At 38.8% G+C, this 19808-nt stretch overlaps 1 protein-coding gene across 6 annotated transcripts in view; it reads right to left on the minus strand.

The window, feature by feature from the left end:
* rbms3 (RNA binding motif, single stranded interacting protein) overlaps positions 1 to 19808 on the minus strand; it is a 264210-nt gene that overhangs the window by 115224 nt on the left and 129178 nt on the right. For all 6 annotated transcript variants that reach the window (XM_025006950.2, XM_037975838.1, XM_017424121.3 and 3 more), the window contains one exon: positions 7935 to 8026. In XM_025006950.2, the coding sequence (XP_024862718.2) occupies positions 7935 to 8026 (92 nt within the window). The remainder of the gene's footprint in view (positions 1 to 7934; positions 8027 to 19808) is intronic.

The raw sequence follows: 19808 nt of genomic DNA on the forward strand, positions 1-19808 counted from the left end.
AGTGGCATTCTGTGGAAAGGTTATAAGGTTACAAATGATATCATACCTGTTGTAGATACCTCTTTGAATGACCTCAGTTTAGTGATAGAGCTTTTTCTGACTGGATTGACGAGCTAACAGCTAATCTAAGCGAAGGGCAAGGTCCAAGTGGATTGCTGTTGTTTTAAAAGAATCTCAAAAATTGTACAGCAGTTCATGCAAACACTATTGTATAAAGCTTTACAGTGCTGTTAATTTGGCATTGCAGTTATTTTGGCTGAAATATGATGATATTCCTGGCAGAAGGGATACAACCAGCTGCTATTTGCACAATTTGCACTTGCAAAACCCATCAAATTCCATGTAAACAATAGTGTCCACTGAAGTGACTGTGGTGTAAAAGTTTGTAAAGCAGTTATGAAATTTTTGGGACTCGAGTTGTTTAAGATGGCAGTAATCCACTTTGGCTTTGGCTCCACTCCTACCAGCCATTAGCTCATCAATCTGGTCAGAATTAAACTTTATTTCTCTAAATTCAAGTCGTTTAAAGAGCCATCTACAACAGGTAATATTAATTAATCATGAACTTTTGACAGAACCCTGCTTAAAAAAATTGGAGTTGCTATAGGCTCATACATGCTTGATTTTCTCAGAAAATTTGATGCATTTTGATATTTGCAGGAAGTCCATACAAATGTTTTTTTTAGTTTTGTTTAGTTTTTTGAGGAAATTTGATTATTCAACTTTTTTTTTTTTAAATACATAGTAATGTGTGGTCCAAACAGTGGGCGTACAGTATTCTGGTAACTCCTAAAATAAAACATACATCAGTCATACCTGCCCTGCTTAACTAAATGCTTACAGTACCAGAGACAGTTTTTAGCCTTATTTATACTTCCATTTAAACAGCTGGCCATTAGTTTGGTAAGATAAAAGGTGAGTAAGCAGAAGGAGGTAAATATTTTAGTTACATCAGGCCTGTGAGTGCAGGCATATGGCTATTTCCTGGAGACAGCCTACTTGTGTAAACCTAATCCATATTGTAGCATCAAAAATAAAAGCAGAAAGTTCGTTCATTAAGTTTTGGGCACCAGTGCTGCGATTTACAGAAGCATTAGTTTGGCCGATGCAGTCTGTCGCCAGTTATCTCTTTCCATTTCTTCACAAATCACGTTCTCGCTCGCCTCGCTCTGCTTGATAAGTGATAAGTTTGTAACTTTGTTCATTAGTGCTGGCCTGTCTCCTGCTCTACAGGCTGTCTGAGGTGATATTATGGGTGGCAGGACTCCCACTCTTCCCTTCCAGCATTCATTCTTTCTGCAGTCTCACTCACTCCCCCCGCCTATTTCAACTCCATTTTACTTGCAATCTCTTCTACCTTTTTTGCTCTTTTTTTTCCTCCACTCTGACTTTCTGTTTCTGCGTTTCTCACTTTCTCTCACGCTCGCAGCTCGGCACGTCTCCGCGTTGCTCTGCGAAATAATTTACCACACGCAGAGCTCCCGCATATGATTGAAGCATAATTAGACAGCAGAGGCAGGGGAAGCCAACAGAGGTGCTTGGGAGCCAGAGCTTGTCAGATGGTCCGTCTCACTCTCCCTGGCTTTGCCCTTCAAAACTATCACTTCTGCAAGAGGAACAGGGAGGGAAGAGCGTGAGAGCTAACTTTAGCGCGAAACATCATACATTAGCGGGGATGGGATTTTTTTTGAGTCAAATGACCTCACAGCTCGTATTCATGTTATTACTTTTTTATTTCTACAGTCAGACCTCTCGAAATGATCAGGAAAACCAAACTGTCAGGAGGGTTTCTCCCTATAAATTAGTGAACGCAGAGGCAAATGTAACACTTTTTTTTCTCTGAAATTTAATTTCAAAGAATGACAACAACAAAACACAAATAAGGTTAAACACTATGGGACATTAATTTGATGCTGCCTCCAGAGAAAATAGACACAAAACTATGCGAGATTTGTGTTACTTAGTATCTGAAAACAATACGATCACCTTAGAGAAATAAATCAGTTTCAGGTGCTTGTAAAGGTTAAAAACAAAGTATTTAGATGCTATATTTACCTTGTGAGAAAGTGAAAACACTGAAAGGTTTGCAGACATCTAAAAGTAGAATCAGACATTGTTAGAGGTCTTCATTATAAAGACATTGGTAAGATTCAAGGACTGCCTACAAGGAAATTAAACCTAAGATCTTTCCTTTACAAGCACTTTGTGCATCCGACTGAACTAACTACACAAAAGTATTGGTGCTAATATATGACCTTTTACAATGTGTCTGAGGTGCAGTTTAATATGCAATTTATAATTCATGTCAATTATTTATTATAACTCCATGATGTGCCAGACAGATGTTACCATCAGTGCACAGTTTGTAAGGTTTAAAGTTTCTGTCACCGTAAAAAAAATAACATTTTGTTTAATGTTTTCCTCTGCCAACAAAATCTCAAATAATACATATGTTCTTAATACCATTTAGGCTTTTGTCACCTTTTTCAGCTTTAAAATGAACAAGAAAATAATACTGGTAATAGAAAAAGTATGTGAAAAAAAGTCAGGGCTCCACATCAACCTTTTCAATCAGTATTAAAATCTTGCTCTCTGGCATTTTGCATGTTACTCAACCTGTATTCTGAGTTGTTTGTGTTGTAAACAAATTAAATTATAGCAACTAGACTGCTTGGGATAATGCAGCCTAAATTTAGTTCGATATATTCAGGTCTAAATTGGGGTTATTTCTAGATTCGATGCTGGATAGGTGGCACCAAGGTCCCTGCATGCTTTATTTAAATGTAGGGTATGCTACGCATAAAATATGAGCTGCTGTGAGTGACGATGATCATTAGGATGCCCATGTTGATGGCAGCTTCAGAGGAAAAGTGCTGATCACCACAGTGACACCATATGCTCTGCCAAAAAACATTGAGACAGATGTCAGAGGGGAATTGGCATTACATTCAAAGTGGCACACATCGCTCGGAGAGACGCGTGAGGCTGCTGAGTGAGCACCTGTATCCCCGAAGTCTGTCCAATTATCCCGCCGTATAAAGAGTACACTGTATTCCCACCGCATTTCCTCCAGATTTAACCCGTGCTGTGGGAAAAGCAGGCCTCACTAGGCTGGCTGTTGTCAGCAAGCAACTGCAGCAGCACTGTCAGCCGTCCCTTTGATTACAACCCAGAGGTCACCCTGTGTTGAGCCGAACCGCGGGGTCCTGAGTGTCAGTGGAGCTAAGACGTCAGAGAAGTCACCTTTAGAGGATAATAAGAGGACTGCTGACTGACTGCATACCACCCAGGGGGGTGGGATCTGTGCTATTCACATGAATATAAATGTGATATTGACAGGAAATTTTCCCCAGGAGAGAGAAAGAAAAAGACAGCAGAGGAGAAAGAGTGAGTGAAGGGAAGTGAAAGCGAGAATTCAGCAGGATGACCGAACCCCAGTTTGTTTCACATTTCTTAAGCTTCTGCTGTTGACTACTGGTTGATGGATCGGTGCTTACTCTGTTTTATCATAGACATGCCAGATTCACTTCAAGGAGGCAGTTTAATGGTGCTTTTAGCATAATTTCCCCACAGTTGTGAAAGTGAGAGACAAGTAGCGCCTTTCTGTCTGCTTATAGCTTGTACAAACTATAAATATTGGCAACAATAGACCAAAGGCTTTATCCCCAACTGTTTAAACTATAGGTCCAGAATTCATATCACTGCAATGTTTGACATTTTAATTGCTAAGTGTACAGCGCCTAGTATCCGGATTTGAAGCAACTGCAGTTATAAGTTGATTTTAGACTTTTTTTTTTTTTTAAACACAAGAAATAGACAGCTAACCTCCTTGAACTAAGCACATATTTTGAAGGATGAAGCTTGCTCAAATATCACAGATAGGCATTCATCGTAATGTGCATGACAGTGGTTCAGAGTAAATTCAAAGTTCATATTGACTACAACTGTATCGAATACCACTACAAAGTGTGTTGTTAAACTCCACGGGATACTAGAGTTGTTTCTCTAATTCTAGGCTGTTCATACTGGAAAACACGGACAAAAATAAAGTACAAAAAGGACAGCTTTGTTTTCATCCGGGCTGTTATCAGCAGAAGTCGACTGCAGTGAGAACAGGGAGGGATGATTTCCATAAAGACTGGCTGTTGTCTGAAAGCAAGCAGCTGTCAGGCGGAATTACCTCTCTGACACAGACACCACAATCGAGGGCGCCCTTCCCATAATTCAGTCTGATTGGCTCAAGGGGAAAATGGCAGCCTGTGGAGAGTGAGGCGAGCGGCTGGTTGACAGGTTTGCATCTTGCAAAGCTCAATGCGCCGTTTGCCTGTTATCATTCTGTCTGCTCGATGTGTCAGTTTTCTCACGTCGGAAAGCTACCTGAACAAAGTGGTACGGAGAATCGAGTTCATGATGTGAAAAGGGATGAAGATGACCGTACTCTGTTTAACAAGTCCACACACACACACACACAAATAAAAGGGAACGAGCTAAATAAATTATTTATCAATGAATTCTATTAAATGTTCAGCTACTTTTCTAAAAAGTGACTTTATTTATTGTAGTTAAAAAGGTGCTGATTTTTAAAGAGTTGCAACTCCTTTAAGGAATTGCACACACAGTGATGAAATAATCAAAAAACGTACGTGTCAATTGTTGAATTTAAAGTAATAGGTATAGATTGCTCTTAAGTGACCTCAATTTGAAGACGTTTTTTTTCAGAGAGGGCTGATGAGCTAACAGCAAGTCTGAGCAGGGTCCAGACCAAAGGGAATTGTAGTCTTAAAACAATTCTGATCTCAAAACTGTTTATAGCTATTATGTGAACACTATTTGTTGAACCTTTACATCACAATCAATTTCATTTGACATAATTATTTACATAATTCTAAGGCTATTTCCAAACGGAGGAGGAAATCATTTTACGTGCAACTTGAGGTACTTTTGGCAGGAATATCATAATATTTCTCATTAAATAGCTGTGTAATTCAAAACTGATCAAAAATAAAAGTTTTACAGCCCTTATACACTTGCTTCAGCTGTCAAAGAAATATGGTTTTAAGTTGCATCACCAGCTTTGACTCATTATTCTGACTTAATCATCATTTAAGTTTCTACTGAATACCTATAGTCACATTTTACTTGTGTGTCAAGGCAAAAAAAACATCAATCCCTATAAAATTTAACAGTTGCTCAAAAGTTTAAGCTACATTACTAAACATAAAATATATTATAATGGTCCAGTTTTGCAATAATTCAGACAAAACTATTAATTTATTCACACACTTTCTGTTCTCGCTTTGCTCTGTTCTTATTTCTTATTTAACTGCTTTGTGTGCATAAACTCACCTATATCCTACACGCAAACAAAAAACACACGTTGTCAAGATCATGCACAAATCTGCAACAGAAGAACACTCAAATACACACACAAACACACGCACACACCCTCGTCACCTATGCTAAGTGCTCTTATCTGTGACTTGTGTAGAGGTGAGTGACAGGAAGGGTGGTGCAGGGGGAAGTGTCCTTTAGGTATCTTAATTATGGCTCCTCTCCTCCCTCTCGCTGTCACCATCCTCAGGGGAGGGCAAGACAAAAGGAAGGCAATGTTTCATCTCTGCTGCCTTGGTATTTTAAATTCCAGGGGGAGTAAGAGGAGAGAGACAGCAGGCTGTTTCTTTGGAAAAGAAAGAAGACAAAATCAAATGACGCTTCTCTTTTCCCTCCGTTTCTTGCCTCCTTTGCAGCTGTGTTTAAAATAAGGCATCTTAATAAAGGCGTTTTAATGGCGTCAAGGCAGGGAAAAAAGGCACAACTTGATTACTGTGACAGTTTTATTTAATGAGCTCAAAGCCTCTGGCTCTAACTTGCTATTCGTTTATTACTTTGTTGCGGAAAGATATATATGTGACAAAATGAAGCAAGGGGGAGTGAGAGAATGAGACTGAGTGCTCTTTTTGCGGAAATCGTCCGTGGCATTAGCAATCTTCTTTGTGATTTGCATTTGCCTCAGAGCTCCCGGTCCCACCAGGAAACACAGCTCTGCCGTGACAAAACGGGTGGGTGTCACCACCACCTTGGCAGGTAGGCAGACAGAAAAACAAAATGCTATTAATTATTGATGGGAATAAATTGCACTCATTGAATGTTGGCAAGGCAACATATGGTGGATGTGAATATAAATATGGTAATAAAGGTGTGCATTTAAACAGGGCGTAAAAAACGGCCAGAGCCTTAAAATAAAAAACAAAAAAGACATGGAATGAAGAGAGAAGGGTGATGTGGAGGCATTAGTGGGTGGAGCTGGAGGAGTGATGGTAGTGATACTTGGTAAAGAGACAGAGAGATGCAGAGGGAGTCTATAAAAGCAAACTACTCCTTAATGTCTCTCACAAGTGTGATAAAAGAACAGCGCTGCAGCACAGAACGCTGGCCTTTTCCATCTGAGTGAACAGAGCAAGGGAGCATTCAGAGCTCAACTATTCTACATAAATGCTAATAGAAAATGATTTTGTGAATTTGCTCACACACACACATGCAAACAGAAGATTCTTTAAAAGGTCAGCTCCTTTGTTTTGGGACGCAAGACCCCTCTCATGAAAATATTGACTGAGAGAAGGTGAGCAATACAAAGTGCTGCCTTAAAATGAGATGGACAAAGATCTTATCTGTATTCTGAGAGCCCGGCCTCTTATAAATATTGGAAGAAGGACACTGGTGGGGGAAAGGAAACGGCCAAACAGCGCATTTGAGAAATGGCACACCTGAGCACCACGCGGGATATCATCTCCTCCTGTCAGATCCCATCCCATTTGATCAAAATAATTGCCACCTTCATCGTTATCATCAGTTCTGTCATCTTCACTGGCGCCATTCTCCATCTCATCAAGACTTCTTTGGCTTCAGGAGAAGGGAGGGGGTTTTTGGGATCGGATCAAATGCTTACATCTCATCTGTGAAAAATCACTCATGGTGCACCCTCAAAGTCATCACCATATTTATTGCTTCAATGCTGCTGACATTTTTTCCACCTATTTAGATATTCTGACACTACCAAATATTTGATTGGCGCCAGAATCGCAGAAAGACAGAGACCTGCTGTATACGGTTAACAGGGAAATGGAAAAAATAGAAAGGTAAAAACTAAATAAGGACAGCCTGGGAACTGACAGACATGAGACAATACCGCAGAAATTCTTGTCATGGAGCCACACTTTTTTCTTTTCTTTTGTCAGACTGCCAAAAATGCAGCAATCAAGTCATTGTTAATTTAAAACACAATATTCTCTATTTAAATGATGGATTAGAGTACATCCTGGCTGTGTATAGTCTCGAAATTTATGTCTATGTCTGTCAAAACGGCTCTCATTGAGCAACTATCTTGTGCGGCTCTAACAATGCGTCTCATCTGCTTTCACTTTAATAATCCTGCACAACACAACACAAGAGGCTGGCCAAAGCTCAGTGAGAGTAACGTCAGCTCACCCACAAGCAGACAGGCTTGTCATGCAATACTACAGCTCAAAGCGCATCCAGACTCTCACACGCAACACAACAATCAGCCCACGACACCTCCTGAAACTGAGGTCCCAGACCTCTACACATCTTGTTCTTTCACAGAGTGTCAGAAAGATAAAACAGACGTACATGCATCAAAGTCACCTCCAAACGTGTCACATGCTCAAATGAAGTTAATAGCCCACATTAAACGGCCTTCTTATATTAAAGTGAACAAGTCTGTGATTAAACTGCAAGATGTTGTGGAGAATTACGTCCTATAAATGTCTTTATGGTCAAAAGAAGTTTGTATGTAAGCTGTTAAGTGTGTTAAATGCACAATATTAAATCTTCAGAGGAAGCTGAATGTGCAACAAGGAGCTAATGATAATGCATAAGAAAGTGGAGGGGCAAACTTGTTATCAGACACTTCTTACCTTGGCCATTTGGGCTTGAACCCCAGTGGCTTTGAGAGACGACACGGCCTTCTGTGCTGCAGCTGGACTGTCAAAATCCACAAAGCCATAGCCTTTATAAAAACAGAAGAGAGGCAGAGCAAAGAAAAAAACAAACATTAGGACAAAATGAAGGCAGATGACTAACAAGAAGAATGACAGGCACTTGGTAATTGTAGCAGTAATAGGTTGGTAACATGACTACAGAGGCTGCCAGTTTTCATATCTGGTGAGCACTACATTGTTTGATAATTAGCGACACTGACGTTCATAGGGGGATGCTATGCATCTTAATTAGTAGCATGGATGAGCGATTTAGTAATAACAAACCCCGGCACCCTGCCCACCTCTACCTCCACACAGTCTGATTCACAGATTCACACACAGTTACACACACTCTGCGCATCCACATGCATAAACAAAACCACACACAGTAGCTGTTTGGGATTTAATGACAACTCATACGCATTAATTTTAATTAAGGTAATGATCATTTATGAAAAAGTGCATGATTTAAAATCAGTGAATGAAGAATATTGCACACTCTCACATAAAAAGAGAGATGTCAGTTAAAACTTCAAAAACATCAATTTTCACTTGTTCAGCCTTTTGATTTTTGGAGACTGTGAAACTGGCAGACCCACAGCGTGCTCCTCAATGGCCAACATATTAACACAACCCCATTTCACAGCCTCCATAATCCTCTCCCCGGTAACAAATCTCTCAAAGGTTGACAGCATACCAGAGCTGCTGCCATTTCTCTCTCCCTTTTTCTTCTACTCCATCTGTCTCACACACTCATAAAGACACACTTTATAAATTTCTTAGAATTTAACCTCTCCGTTCATCTTCTTACTGCCTCTTTCTGTCCTCTTTCTCTAAAACACTTTCTCTCTCTGTCTATCTCTCATATATTTCTTGACATTAACAGTCACCAGCCCCCATCTGGAAATTCATCAAAGGCGAGAAGCAGGGGGAATGAAATCTGCGGCTGTGATTTATGAGTTATTGTGATCCCAACGTTCTGCGGGATGTATCGGAGACAGGGGGTCACGTCTGTGTTAATTAAAATTTGGTGGCGGATTAAAAGCAGTCAATGATGCCCTCTGATTCACTGTTTCAGAAGGAAAGTGTAATTAGAAAAGGATAATAGCTGTAAGATTTGTTGGGGTTGGGGGGGTCTTAAACACCTTACTTTCTCAACCTATATGCACAGAATTTATACAAACAGCAAAAATGTTACTTTTTCGATTATTTGGCATGTATGTTGTGGTGCTGAAGAAGGGTCATTTTCCTGTTGGATGGTGCTCATGGAGGTGGGGGTGGGGGGTTAATGCGAAAATCATAACCTGTGGCAGAAAAGAAATCAAGCGTGAGGATTGATTAATGGCCAGCTGTTAGAGCGGAGCTGGGAGTGGTTCTTTAATTGCAGAAATATGAAGAGGTTGAGTAATATGTCCAGATTTAAGGAGGCAGTCAGTAAAGGAACTGGACCTTTTATATTAAAATGTAAATTCCATTAAGGATTTTTTTTCCCCGAGAAGCTGCAAGTACACAATGTACCCAATCAATTTGTTACATTGGTTAAGCCATAAATTTGCTCTTTCGGTTAATATAGATACAGAACATAAACTCTGAGTGGTTCGGTTTACACAAAGACCAAAAAATAAAACTAATGTTCTTTTATGTTTTGTGGCATCTACTTATTGGGAGTGTAACAGTACGCTTAAGTCAGGGTTTGACACATACCTCAATATGAGGGATCACAGTTCGGAAACGGGAAAGAAAACCAAATAGGAAATGCTACTTTATTTTTATAGACAACTCTTACAGAAGCAGTGACAGAAAAACAAAGCATCTTTGCTCGTGGAGAGGGTCTAAGCTAACAGCAAGGTAGAATCTGTGACCTGGTCACTTCACTATAAAACAAAAAAAAGTCAAATTTTAATGTCCTTATCATCCAATCTAAACTGTAAACAGTAACCTACAGGACAAACAAAAAGTTTGAAAACCTCTAGAAAGGCATCCCTATTTGACCTAAGAAAATATCACAAAGGAGTGTTTCTTTCAATTATTTTGACAAATTAAAAAGCAATACAGAACTGAATACCACCTCCCAACTTGAAAGTCCAAAATGAATAAATAAAAGTGCTGTTTGCCATATATGTCTCGTCTCCCTCTGCTGCAGCTGTCCGGTCCCTCTGACCAACATTAGACCTCATCTAATGTTGGTCTAAATGTGCAAACTTCTCTAATAACCTATTTAAACAAAGGCACAGTAACAACACAAACAGTCTTAAATACATTACCATTTTTAATATCTCGGACTACCGTTTTTATTCTGTGCAATACTTATGGTGAAAATATACAAATCAATAATTTTTAAATGCAAGTTGAGATCTGGAGATTATCCAAGGACCCCAACTTGGTGTTTCACGACCCACAGGGAGGTCCTGACCACAACTTTGGAAACCACTGATCTAGTTCACTGTACTTGTACCGAACTGTCGTGATATAAATGCACATACCGTTACACCCCTTCTTTTTGTAGAAATAATTTGGATTGCTCCTCTTTTTTTCCATGATTGGTCTGTTCATTACATTTGTATTGTTCTATATCTGCAGGACAATGAATGTTTATTTACTGTGATAAACCAACACCACAACATATTTTAAGGAACAGTTGTGGACAATGATTTAAGTTTTTTTAATTTGACAGAAAATAATAAACCACCATTAATTCTAGCTTTATTCACAGGTAAACAAAATTAATTTAAAAGATAGAGACGATCAGATAGAAGAAAAAAAGTATCAAAACACAAACTGACCTCTGGTTCAGAGTTTTCAGAATTTGTAATTGGATTGCCATGACAATATAAAAGCTGCCATGTTTGTTTCATTCCCACTCACTGAAGCATTCTGACAACACATATAGGGAACCGCATAATGTAACTGCGGCCCTCTGGGAAATGATTCCCTTTTACAATCAGAATACTCCAATAGTGGATACTTGGAACCGCTGATTATAAATTTAATATTCACCCCCATTACCACCTGGAGTGCACTCATCAAACTTTAAACAGGATGAGTATTTTAGAAACGCTGACCCATATTCAGACTGCTCCCAGTACTGAAAGAAGAGAGAAATGCAGAATGAAAAAAGCAAATGAAAAGGTGTGTGTACAAAGAAAGGTAGATAAAGGGAGGATGTTTTTTCGGGGGTCAGTTAAAGAGGACTGAACTGACTTTCAGCGAGCTCGCTGCTGTAATAAATTAGGTTTGCTCTTTTCCAGTGATGTTAATGTGGCTGAAAAATACATAATGATTACATGATGTTCAATTTTTTTTAAATATAGAGCCTCAGGGTTAAGATGTTAAAGGTTTGTTTTGCTAAAAAAAAGGAATGATGACTGAGTCATTAAAAGAAAAAATAGTGAAATTATTTAATTTGTGTGCAGTCTATTAATCTGAATATTTTTGCTGAGGTTTGAAGTTCAGTGAGTTATTCCAACTCATCCAGAGCATTTCAAGTGGAAAGATTCAAAATAATATTTACATTACAAGTGAATATATTTAAAAGTGCTTTAAAGTAACTTTTTAACAGTAGTGCAGAACCATCAATTCTAAGTTTATTATAGACAAATGACAATAAAATCTGTCTCATCAGTAGTCTAAACGGAAAACAATTATCCACAGAATATCTGCAACAATAGCTCCTAAAATTACTAAAAAAAAATAAAAAGTTAGCATATTTGGATGACAAAAAAAAGCAACAACTTGCCAAAGCTATAAAAAGCTGAAAATAGCGTTGAAATTTCACGTTTAAATTGTGTAATCTCTCAGAGAAAAAACAGTAAAAAACATTTTGACATTTTTTCAGTTTATACTTGTCTGAAGCTGATTAGCATAAGCAACACCAAACATTTAGAAACTAATTAAGCATTTTTCAGTAACACGATGATATTGCAATGCAGAAAAGCTGAGCAACAATCTGAAAACGAGAACGTTTAAAGCACAGTTTCAGTTTTCTAAAATTTGTTTCAACCTTAAAAACTAGCAGAGCTTAAACCATTCATCTCTTTTATCCAAATATTTTAACATATTAACAATCCAAAACAAATGCATTAATTTTCTTTGAAATATAACTATATATTAGTTATTTTTAGTGCAACTTTCCCCCCCAAAGTCTAAGAATACGTATTGTTTGTTTATTTTTAAGCTAAATCTAAGTTTGTTGGGTCACCAAAAAATGAGAATTTTACACCTTGTAATACAACCCAGAGTAAATTTTGTATATTTGTGCAAAATGAGGTTCTTAAAAAAAAATGAGTAGATACATATTGAAAATCAATCCAAATTAATAGGCAATCCTTTGAATTAGGTTATCAAGTGTTTAAAATAGTGCTAAAATACCTAAAATGTGTTTAAATCAACATTCAACATCCAATTGTATTTAATACTGAATAAACAGATTATTTTCTATTTTTGTACAATACTGGAGCAGACCTAAAAAACTGAGTCATTAGTGATGTTTTCCCAAAAGTGTTACAAAATTTTTTTAGGTGTAAACACATAAAAACAGGTTTGGTTTTTGCACATGTGTGATCACCTGAATTGTGAGAATTTTTCTCTTCACTTTGTAAATGTCTCTCTTTGATTTTACAATAAACCAAGGATGGAATCTTTAGCTATCCTTGAGCCATTTGCAAACGGTGGAGGAATTTATGTATGTTAGGATCTATATCACTGCTGCTTGTAACCATTTATTTATTATATTTATAAGGGCCTTTGCAACTGTGGTTTATGATTTATTCACATTAATTAGAGCACAGTGTCAAGTATCAAAAATCAAAGACAGATTCAATTAGGTCCACTGTAACTAAGTACATTTGGAGGTGGAAATGAAAACGTTTGTACTTTAAGAGAATTGTCCTTCCATCTATTGATTTTCAACTGCTTATCCAAGGTCTGGTCACAGATCCAGGAGGTAGAGAGAAACCCCAACATCCCTCTCTGAGCAACACTCTCCAGCTCCTCCTGACTGATCCTGAGGTGTTCCCACAACACAGAAGACATCCTGTAAAATCCCTCTAAAGAGGGAACCAGTACTCTTTGGAGCACCGGTTCTTTCCTGGGGTTTCTCCCCAGCAGGCTTTGCTTAAAACACCCCCAGAGGGAGGTGACCAGGAGGCATCTTGATCAGATGTCCAAACCACCTCAGCTGACTCCTTTCCAGAGGAGAAGCGCCTCTACTGCAATCTCCCACTGGACGACAGAGCTTCTCACCCTATCTCTAGGGCCGAGGTCAACCACCTCACACAGGAAGCTCATTTCAGCTGCTTGTATCCAGGATCTCATTCTGTCAGTCACAATCCATATGTCATGACTATAGAGGGACATAGATAGACCATCATCAAAGATTTTGCCTTTCAGCTCAGGTCCTTCTTTACCACAACAGTTCAAAGCAATGCCCTAGTTAATGTAGGACAACGCTTCAAAACATCAATCCATCTTTTGTCTCATATCAAGACATGAAGATATTTTAATTCCTCTACTTGAGGAAGAGACTCACCCCCCTTTTTTTGGTCAGGAGCCATGGCCTCAGATTTAGAGGATCTGACTCTCATCTCAGTGGCTTCAAAGCACTGTGACCCATTCCAGTGCACACTAAGGGCCATGGTTTAAACACACCAACAGAACCAAATGATCTGCCTAAAGCAGACATGAGACCCTCAGGTTACCAAACCAGATACCCTCTTTTCTACAGCTTCACCTTGAAATCCTGTCCATGAACAGGATCGGAGACAAGGGACAGCCCTGGCTAAGTCCAACCTGCAATGGAAACAAGCTCTACTTTGTGCCAAAAATGTGAACATAGTTCTTGCTCTAGATTTACAAGGACCAAACCATCTGCAAAAGCAACCCAAGCATCCCATACTCCAGCAGAACCCCCCACAAATAATTCCTTGGGGGCACATTGTCACAGGCCTTTTCCAAGTCTACAAGACACATATAGACAGGACAATTAAACTCCCATGACCCCGTCAGCAGGGTCAGGGTGAATAGCTGATCAACTGATCCACGAATCAACAAACCAAAAGCCATGCTGCTCCTCCTGAATGTAAAATTTGACAATCAATTAAAATCTCCTATCCAACACTCTAGAGTAAAATATCCCAGGAAGGCTGAGCCGTGCGATTCCCCCAGTAGTTGGAACACAGTCTCTGAACCCTCATCATAAAAATTAGGCCCAATCAAATCCTCCATCATACACCAAAGACAAATAAAACAGTACCAAAATTCAACAAACTCACCCACAAACAATAGGTTTTAAATTGTTGGTTTTTTTTTTTTTACATCGTCTATGACAAACATGTTTGTAGCTACATAAGCTATTACTGCTACACTGATACTCTGAGTCACTGAGCTAGAGAAAAAGTCGATTAGGTTGTAAAAAACAAGGAGGGTCAAGAAACAGCGTTACACTCAATTGAAGGCATCCTATTTCACACACTTAAAGAACACACTCATCTTCATGGCAGATGTTGCTAAAGAAAGGCTTTCTGAAGTTAAGCCCAGGCTGTACAACTTTTGTATTCAGCAAGGGTACTGTCGAGTTCCAATCTCAAGTGGGATACAGAGGGCAAGGTGTTGCTTTGAAGCCACTGCACAAACACAAACACCCAATCGATAGCTGTCACTTAAAAGCAGCTCAAAGTGACTGACTACATGCGTGGCTGCTGATAATATTGTGTTGTTGCACACTAATATTGCACGTGCACACACAGAGACGCTGAAGGCACGTGCACACGGGAGGGATGAAACCTACACTCTCACACAGATGCACACAGTTTGCACACATACACACAGAATGTCTCTCTGAGAGGAATAAAGACAACATGAGCTGCCATATCATATTTCCTGGTCTGGCTCTAACTGGGAGCCTGTCAAGATAAAAGGACCATCTTCAATCAGTTACTACATGACAGTACTATGCTTCCATTGCCTCTCCTCTTGTGTGTATATGAGGCAGGGCGCTTCTTAACACAGTCTCCTTCAGGAGGTGTAGCAGCGCAGTAGATGTCACCTCGGGCTATGCTCACACAAAAGTCTTCAGTGGAGAGAAGAGATAAGGGACTCATTACAGCGAGTATCGACATATCAATCAACTTTGCATCATTCATGCATTCACCATCAAATTATGCTAATCCTAATAACTTCTGGGGAAATTGCTATTCTTTATCTGCTAATAGTCAGGATTGTTTGGGGTTTCCTGCCTACAATATCCACCATTATTTTCCCCAATATGTCAATTTTTCACATTCTCATATTCAGCACTAATGATCCCATTTTGCACCCCATACAATAGAATAATAATGCCATAAGTATGAATAATGAATCAACGTCAAATTACGGTGAGGTACAATGGCACACCAGGCAGGGCAGTGTAATTGTTTATGTCCTTGTGAGATATGAAAAAAGGAAAGCTCTGAAGCTGCTTTTTCACTTAGATGATTAATTTATGTGGTTACATGGATGTTTACAACTCAAACTTTGCATGCATTAAATTAGAATATTTATAATCAATGGTGAAGATTGATCAGCTACACGATAACAAATATGCACAAATTTTGTAACATGACACCTATGGTATTTTATATTTATATATCACTCCCTCCCTTCTCATCATAAAATGATCTTAGTTTAACACTGGCATAAAAAGCAGCAGGGAATATGATGCATTAATTCAAGCAATGTGGGCCCTGCAAATATATAATTATTCTTTCTAATATTCCTAACTTCTATAAAATGCTGGAAAAAGAAATGGTTCCAAGAGCCTATGGAGAAGTGAAACTTAGGCAATAATATGAATAGCATTAATATTACTGAAAAAAACAAAATAAATAAATTTCTGGTTATTCATTACTGCTTTAAAATAGAGTAAAAAAAAAGACAAAAAGGTTGTTGAAATTTCCAAATTCTTTTAGAAAAACAATTTGTCCATGTGGAGTTGTGACAAGCCCTTTTGCTTTGCAGAGTTGCGTGGGCGTTAGTTTTGGAAGGCTGTGGTAAGCTGTCCAAACACTGAGGGAGAGAAAGGTGTTTTTTTTTTAAAGCGAGAAGGCATCTACGACAAACTGCAGCCAAGCCAAGACCGCCTTGGTCTCAATCCAAACCCAGAGGAGAGCGTCCTAACTGGGACTGCATTCCACTGTCCTCTATTTATCCTGCACCACCAACAGCTGACTGATGATAAATTTTGTGGCTACTCAACCATGTGTATTTGTAGGATGGGAGCAAATGTTTGCGTGTGACCTTCACATTTCTTGCGTGTAGATCTGCGAATGAACAAAAAATTAAAAATAATTCTTTTTATTTTCTGTTGCAGTATTTTCAAGAGAAACATTTGCCCGGAAAAAACATTTTCAACTCTTTGTAATAAAATTTCTGACTGTCATCAGAGCAATAATCCTGCAGATAAATAAAAGGTAAACACTGCAGCTTCATGCGCACCTGAAGTTCTGGAAAATAAACAGCCAGGCTTCTATCTGCAATAAGAAAAAAACAAATCAAAATGTATGTGCATTTCATGCAGCTGCTTAAATTGGAGACCCCTCATTTTCTTTTTCAGCGTCACTATCCTACCTTCCCTGTTCTTGTCGAGAAAACTCATTTGCTGTAGAATAACTCACACAGGCTATTTTATATAAGACACTGCTGACAAGATAGCAGTACAGGCAATTAACTTATCACCCTTCCAGTGGATTTACAGCTGAGGTATACATCTCGGCCTGAAGCAGACAGCCCATTGGCTGTATTGTATTTTTTGTCATCTTCTCTGCAGGTGTAGGAGTGTCCTTGTCAGAAAGCTGCAGTCAGGATCTGCAGAGGGCAGGGAGCCAGGGCTTAGGGCCAAGGGAGCCACTGGCAGCTCATTGTGGCGATGACAAACTGAACATGAGGTTGAAAAAAAAAAAAGTAATTCCTCATCCAATATCTGTGCAAGCATTATAAATGAGATCTGTATAACTGTGAGGCACCTAAATTACACGTTCACAAGCGTAAAAAAAAAAAAATTCCCTGCACTTTATAGATCAAACCGTTTCACATTAAAGCAAAACTGATGCTAGTAATGCATTTTATTTTTAACTATGAAGCTATTTCTATAAGGTTTAAAATGAAAGTTTTAAAATTTCCAGTCAAATATAAAACAAAGCACCATGAAAATGTAAACATACAAACTGCTAATAAAAGTAACATATGAAACGAGGCACACTGCATTTGTAGGGCTTTTCTAGTCTTCCTGACCACTCCGAGTGTACACAGTCAAAACTGCACAGCTTTATGGCAGATAAACTGAACAAATTTGTCTTATACACACACCCACACACACATACACGGACGCACATCAGGGGTTTCTAATTAGTCAATGACCCTGCTCCACTTCTTGAGCCACAGCCGCCCACTTTTAAACAAATTAATCTAATAATCCCTTTGAACAACTGGCTAAGAGATTCTGAGTAAACAACTCTTATTCAATAAATATGTTTAAGTTAACTTTTTGTACACTAAGGACTGATAGTCAATGTCATAATGTTGTAGCTTTACCCAAACAAGTACTGAAAAGGTCATTAAGATGATCAGTGAAACATTTTTAAACCTAGAAAATAAATATTCAGTTTCATTCTATTTCAACACTTTAGATTCCCACAATCTAGATTATTCTACACAAACATGTCTCAACAGAAATAAACATATATTCAACTAGAATAAATTAATAAATAGGGAAACTTATCTAAAAACTTCAAATATTTATAGTATCGAGTACATTTCCAGATCTATGTTTCTAACTATAGGATGGACCTGAAAAACAATGCATCAGTATAATCAGAATTAACATATAGATTTTGTTTTAAAGGGTGTAAATACTACATAAAAATTAAACCAATCTGATAAAATGCACAGACACTTTGCTCAGCTACCTGGTAGCCTCATTAACTTACTAACGTAATAGCAATATCCTGATGTGTTCGGAGCAGCATGTGAAGAGCACTTGAGAAAGGTTTGAGACCTGAAGGGTGTTAATTATTTGTCAAGAGCTTGTTAAAATGAGAACCTGGGTGAAAAACCAGAGGATCTACACATCTTCAAAAAGACTACACACAAACACAGACTAAAAAGCAAATGTCACACAGCATAGTGAGTACAGTAATGCAAGCGCATCCAGACTTTTGTACACACTCAGTTTAGAAAAAAAAAAAACGAAATCACAGATGTGAAAGTTCCACCAGCAATACACGTTTTTTCTTTCAAAAAGACCAGGTGCACACTTTATTTCACACTTCTCTTTCACTTCACATATGGAGTGTCTTAAAATAACCCCTCCTTCCTTTACTCTATCTATACCTGGAGATTGCCAACTTTAGTATTCAGGTTGGGTGCCATCCTCCGCAGCACCGTTTTATCCCCACTTGCACATCGGTTTGTAATAAGCAATGTAATCACGTCCAGCGCCGGGCTCAAAAGCACCACCTGCAAGACGACGGGAACATGCTAAATATTTGAACAAAGCCGGATCAATGAAAAGCAAGAACTCTGGGATCATGGGGAAAATTTCCAGGTAGAGACAAACATTAGAATCTGGACAAAGACTAATTGTCCCCTGGCTCCAAACAAATATGCAGCCCATTTTTTAAAGTCTTGCATCTGTAAGTCATTCATGATGGACTCCCCTGCCACCCCCAGCTAGCCTTCCTTTTCATTGGACTTATGATTTATGCCATCCTTAACTAATCAAGGGTATGATCATTAGTCAGGGGATGTGCAAGGGGCAGGAGCCTTGGCAGGTCAGTGGAAAGCTGGATCTTACATTGCGGTTCCCTTGCCATACATTCTTTAGGCTCAGGATATAAAAAATGACTGCAGGTACACCCCCCTCACCTTCTACTAGTGACCACCAAGGCAGTTTTTAAAAACAAGATATGAAAAAAATAATGGGATAAGTTTAACATTAAATAAAACATTCACAAAAAGAAAGCTGTGATGGCTACAAAAATCTGCTTTGTTACAATTTCATACATTTCTGTATCGTTGTTCTAGAGGTAACTTAACAAGACTCTCAAATAAATTATTCCAGCAATTTGCAGTTGCACTGGATCTATGTGAAAAATGCATTTGCTCGCCGAGCTCACCTCTGCACGACCTTTATTTGTACAAGGCAAAGTAGAGCTCCAAATACATAAACAGGAGATGACTACTCTGCATGCAAAAACAGCACAGGAAGTGGAGAAGGTACAAAAGGTCAGAGCTCAAGGAATGTGGTGCTCGTGGTCAGCCTTCTTCCATTTATGACAAGCTTGACCAATCAGGCGCCTACTTGGTGAATGGCCAACTCAGAACATACAAGAATGAAGATGGAGCAGAGTGAGGGCTGGGGGTGGATTTTTGTGTGTATGTGTGATTAGGAGTTGTTAACAAAGGCTGCATATGTTATCCAGTAAGGTTCCACATGCTGAATCTGTCCAGATCAATGTGATTATCTCTCAGCTATTGCTAATTAGAGTCATTAATACGTGATGCAAGCAGGAAACGACACACACTTTCTTTCCCTTTCTCCTTCAGCTGATCTCGTCTTTTTCTGGAATGGCTTGGAGCGAGCACAGCCACTTGGAAAAGGTCTGCTTTTGGCCACACTTCAGTCGAGATTCTCATCTGCACATAATTCACTTTCAAAGGGCAGAGAGGGCGGCAAAGAGAATCCTTAATTGCGCCGGCACAGTGTCCAACATAGACAAATGTTTATATCTTGGCCCTCTAATGAGAAACCAATAACGGATGCAAAAAGCAGTCCCTGCC

The sequence above is a fragment of the Kryptolebias marmoratus genome, linkage group LG5 (genome assembly GCF_001649575.2).
Source record: "Kryptolebias marmoratus isolate JLee-2015 linkage group LG5, ASM164957v2, whole genome shotgun sequence".
In the NCBI taxonomy this organism is placed as follows: Eukaryota; Metazoa; Chordata; class Actinopteri; order Cyprinodontiformes; family Rivulidae; genus Kryptolebias; species Kryptolebias marmoratus.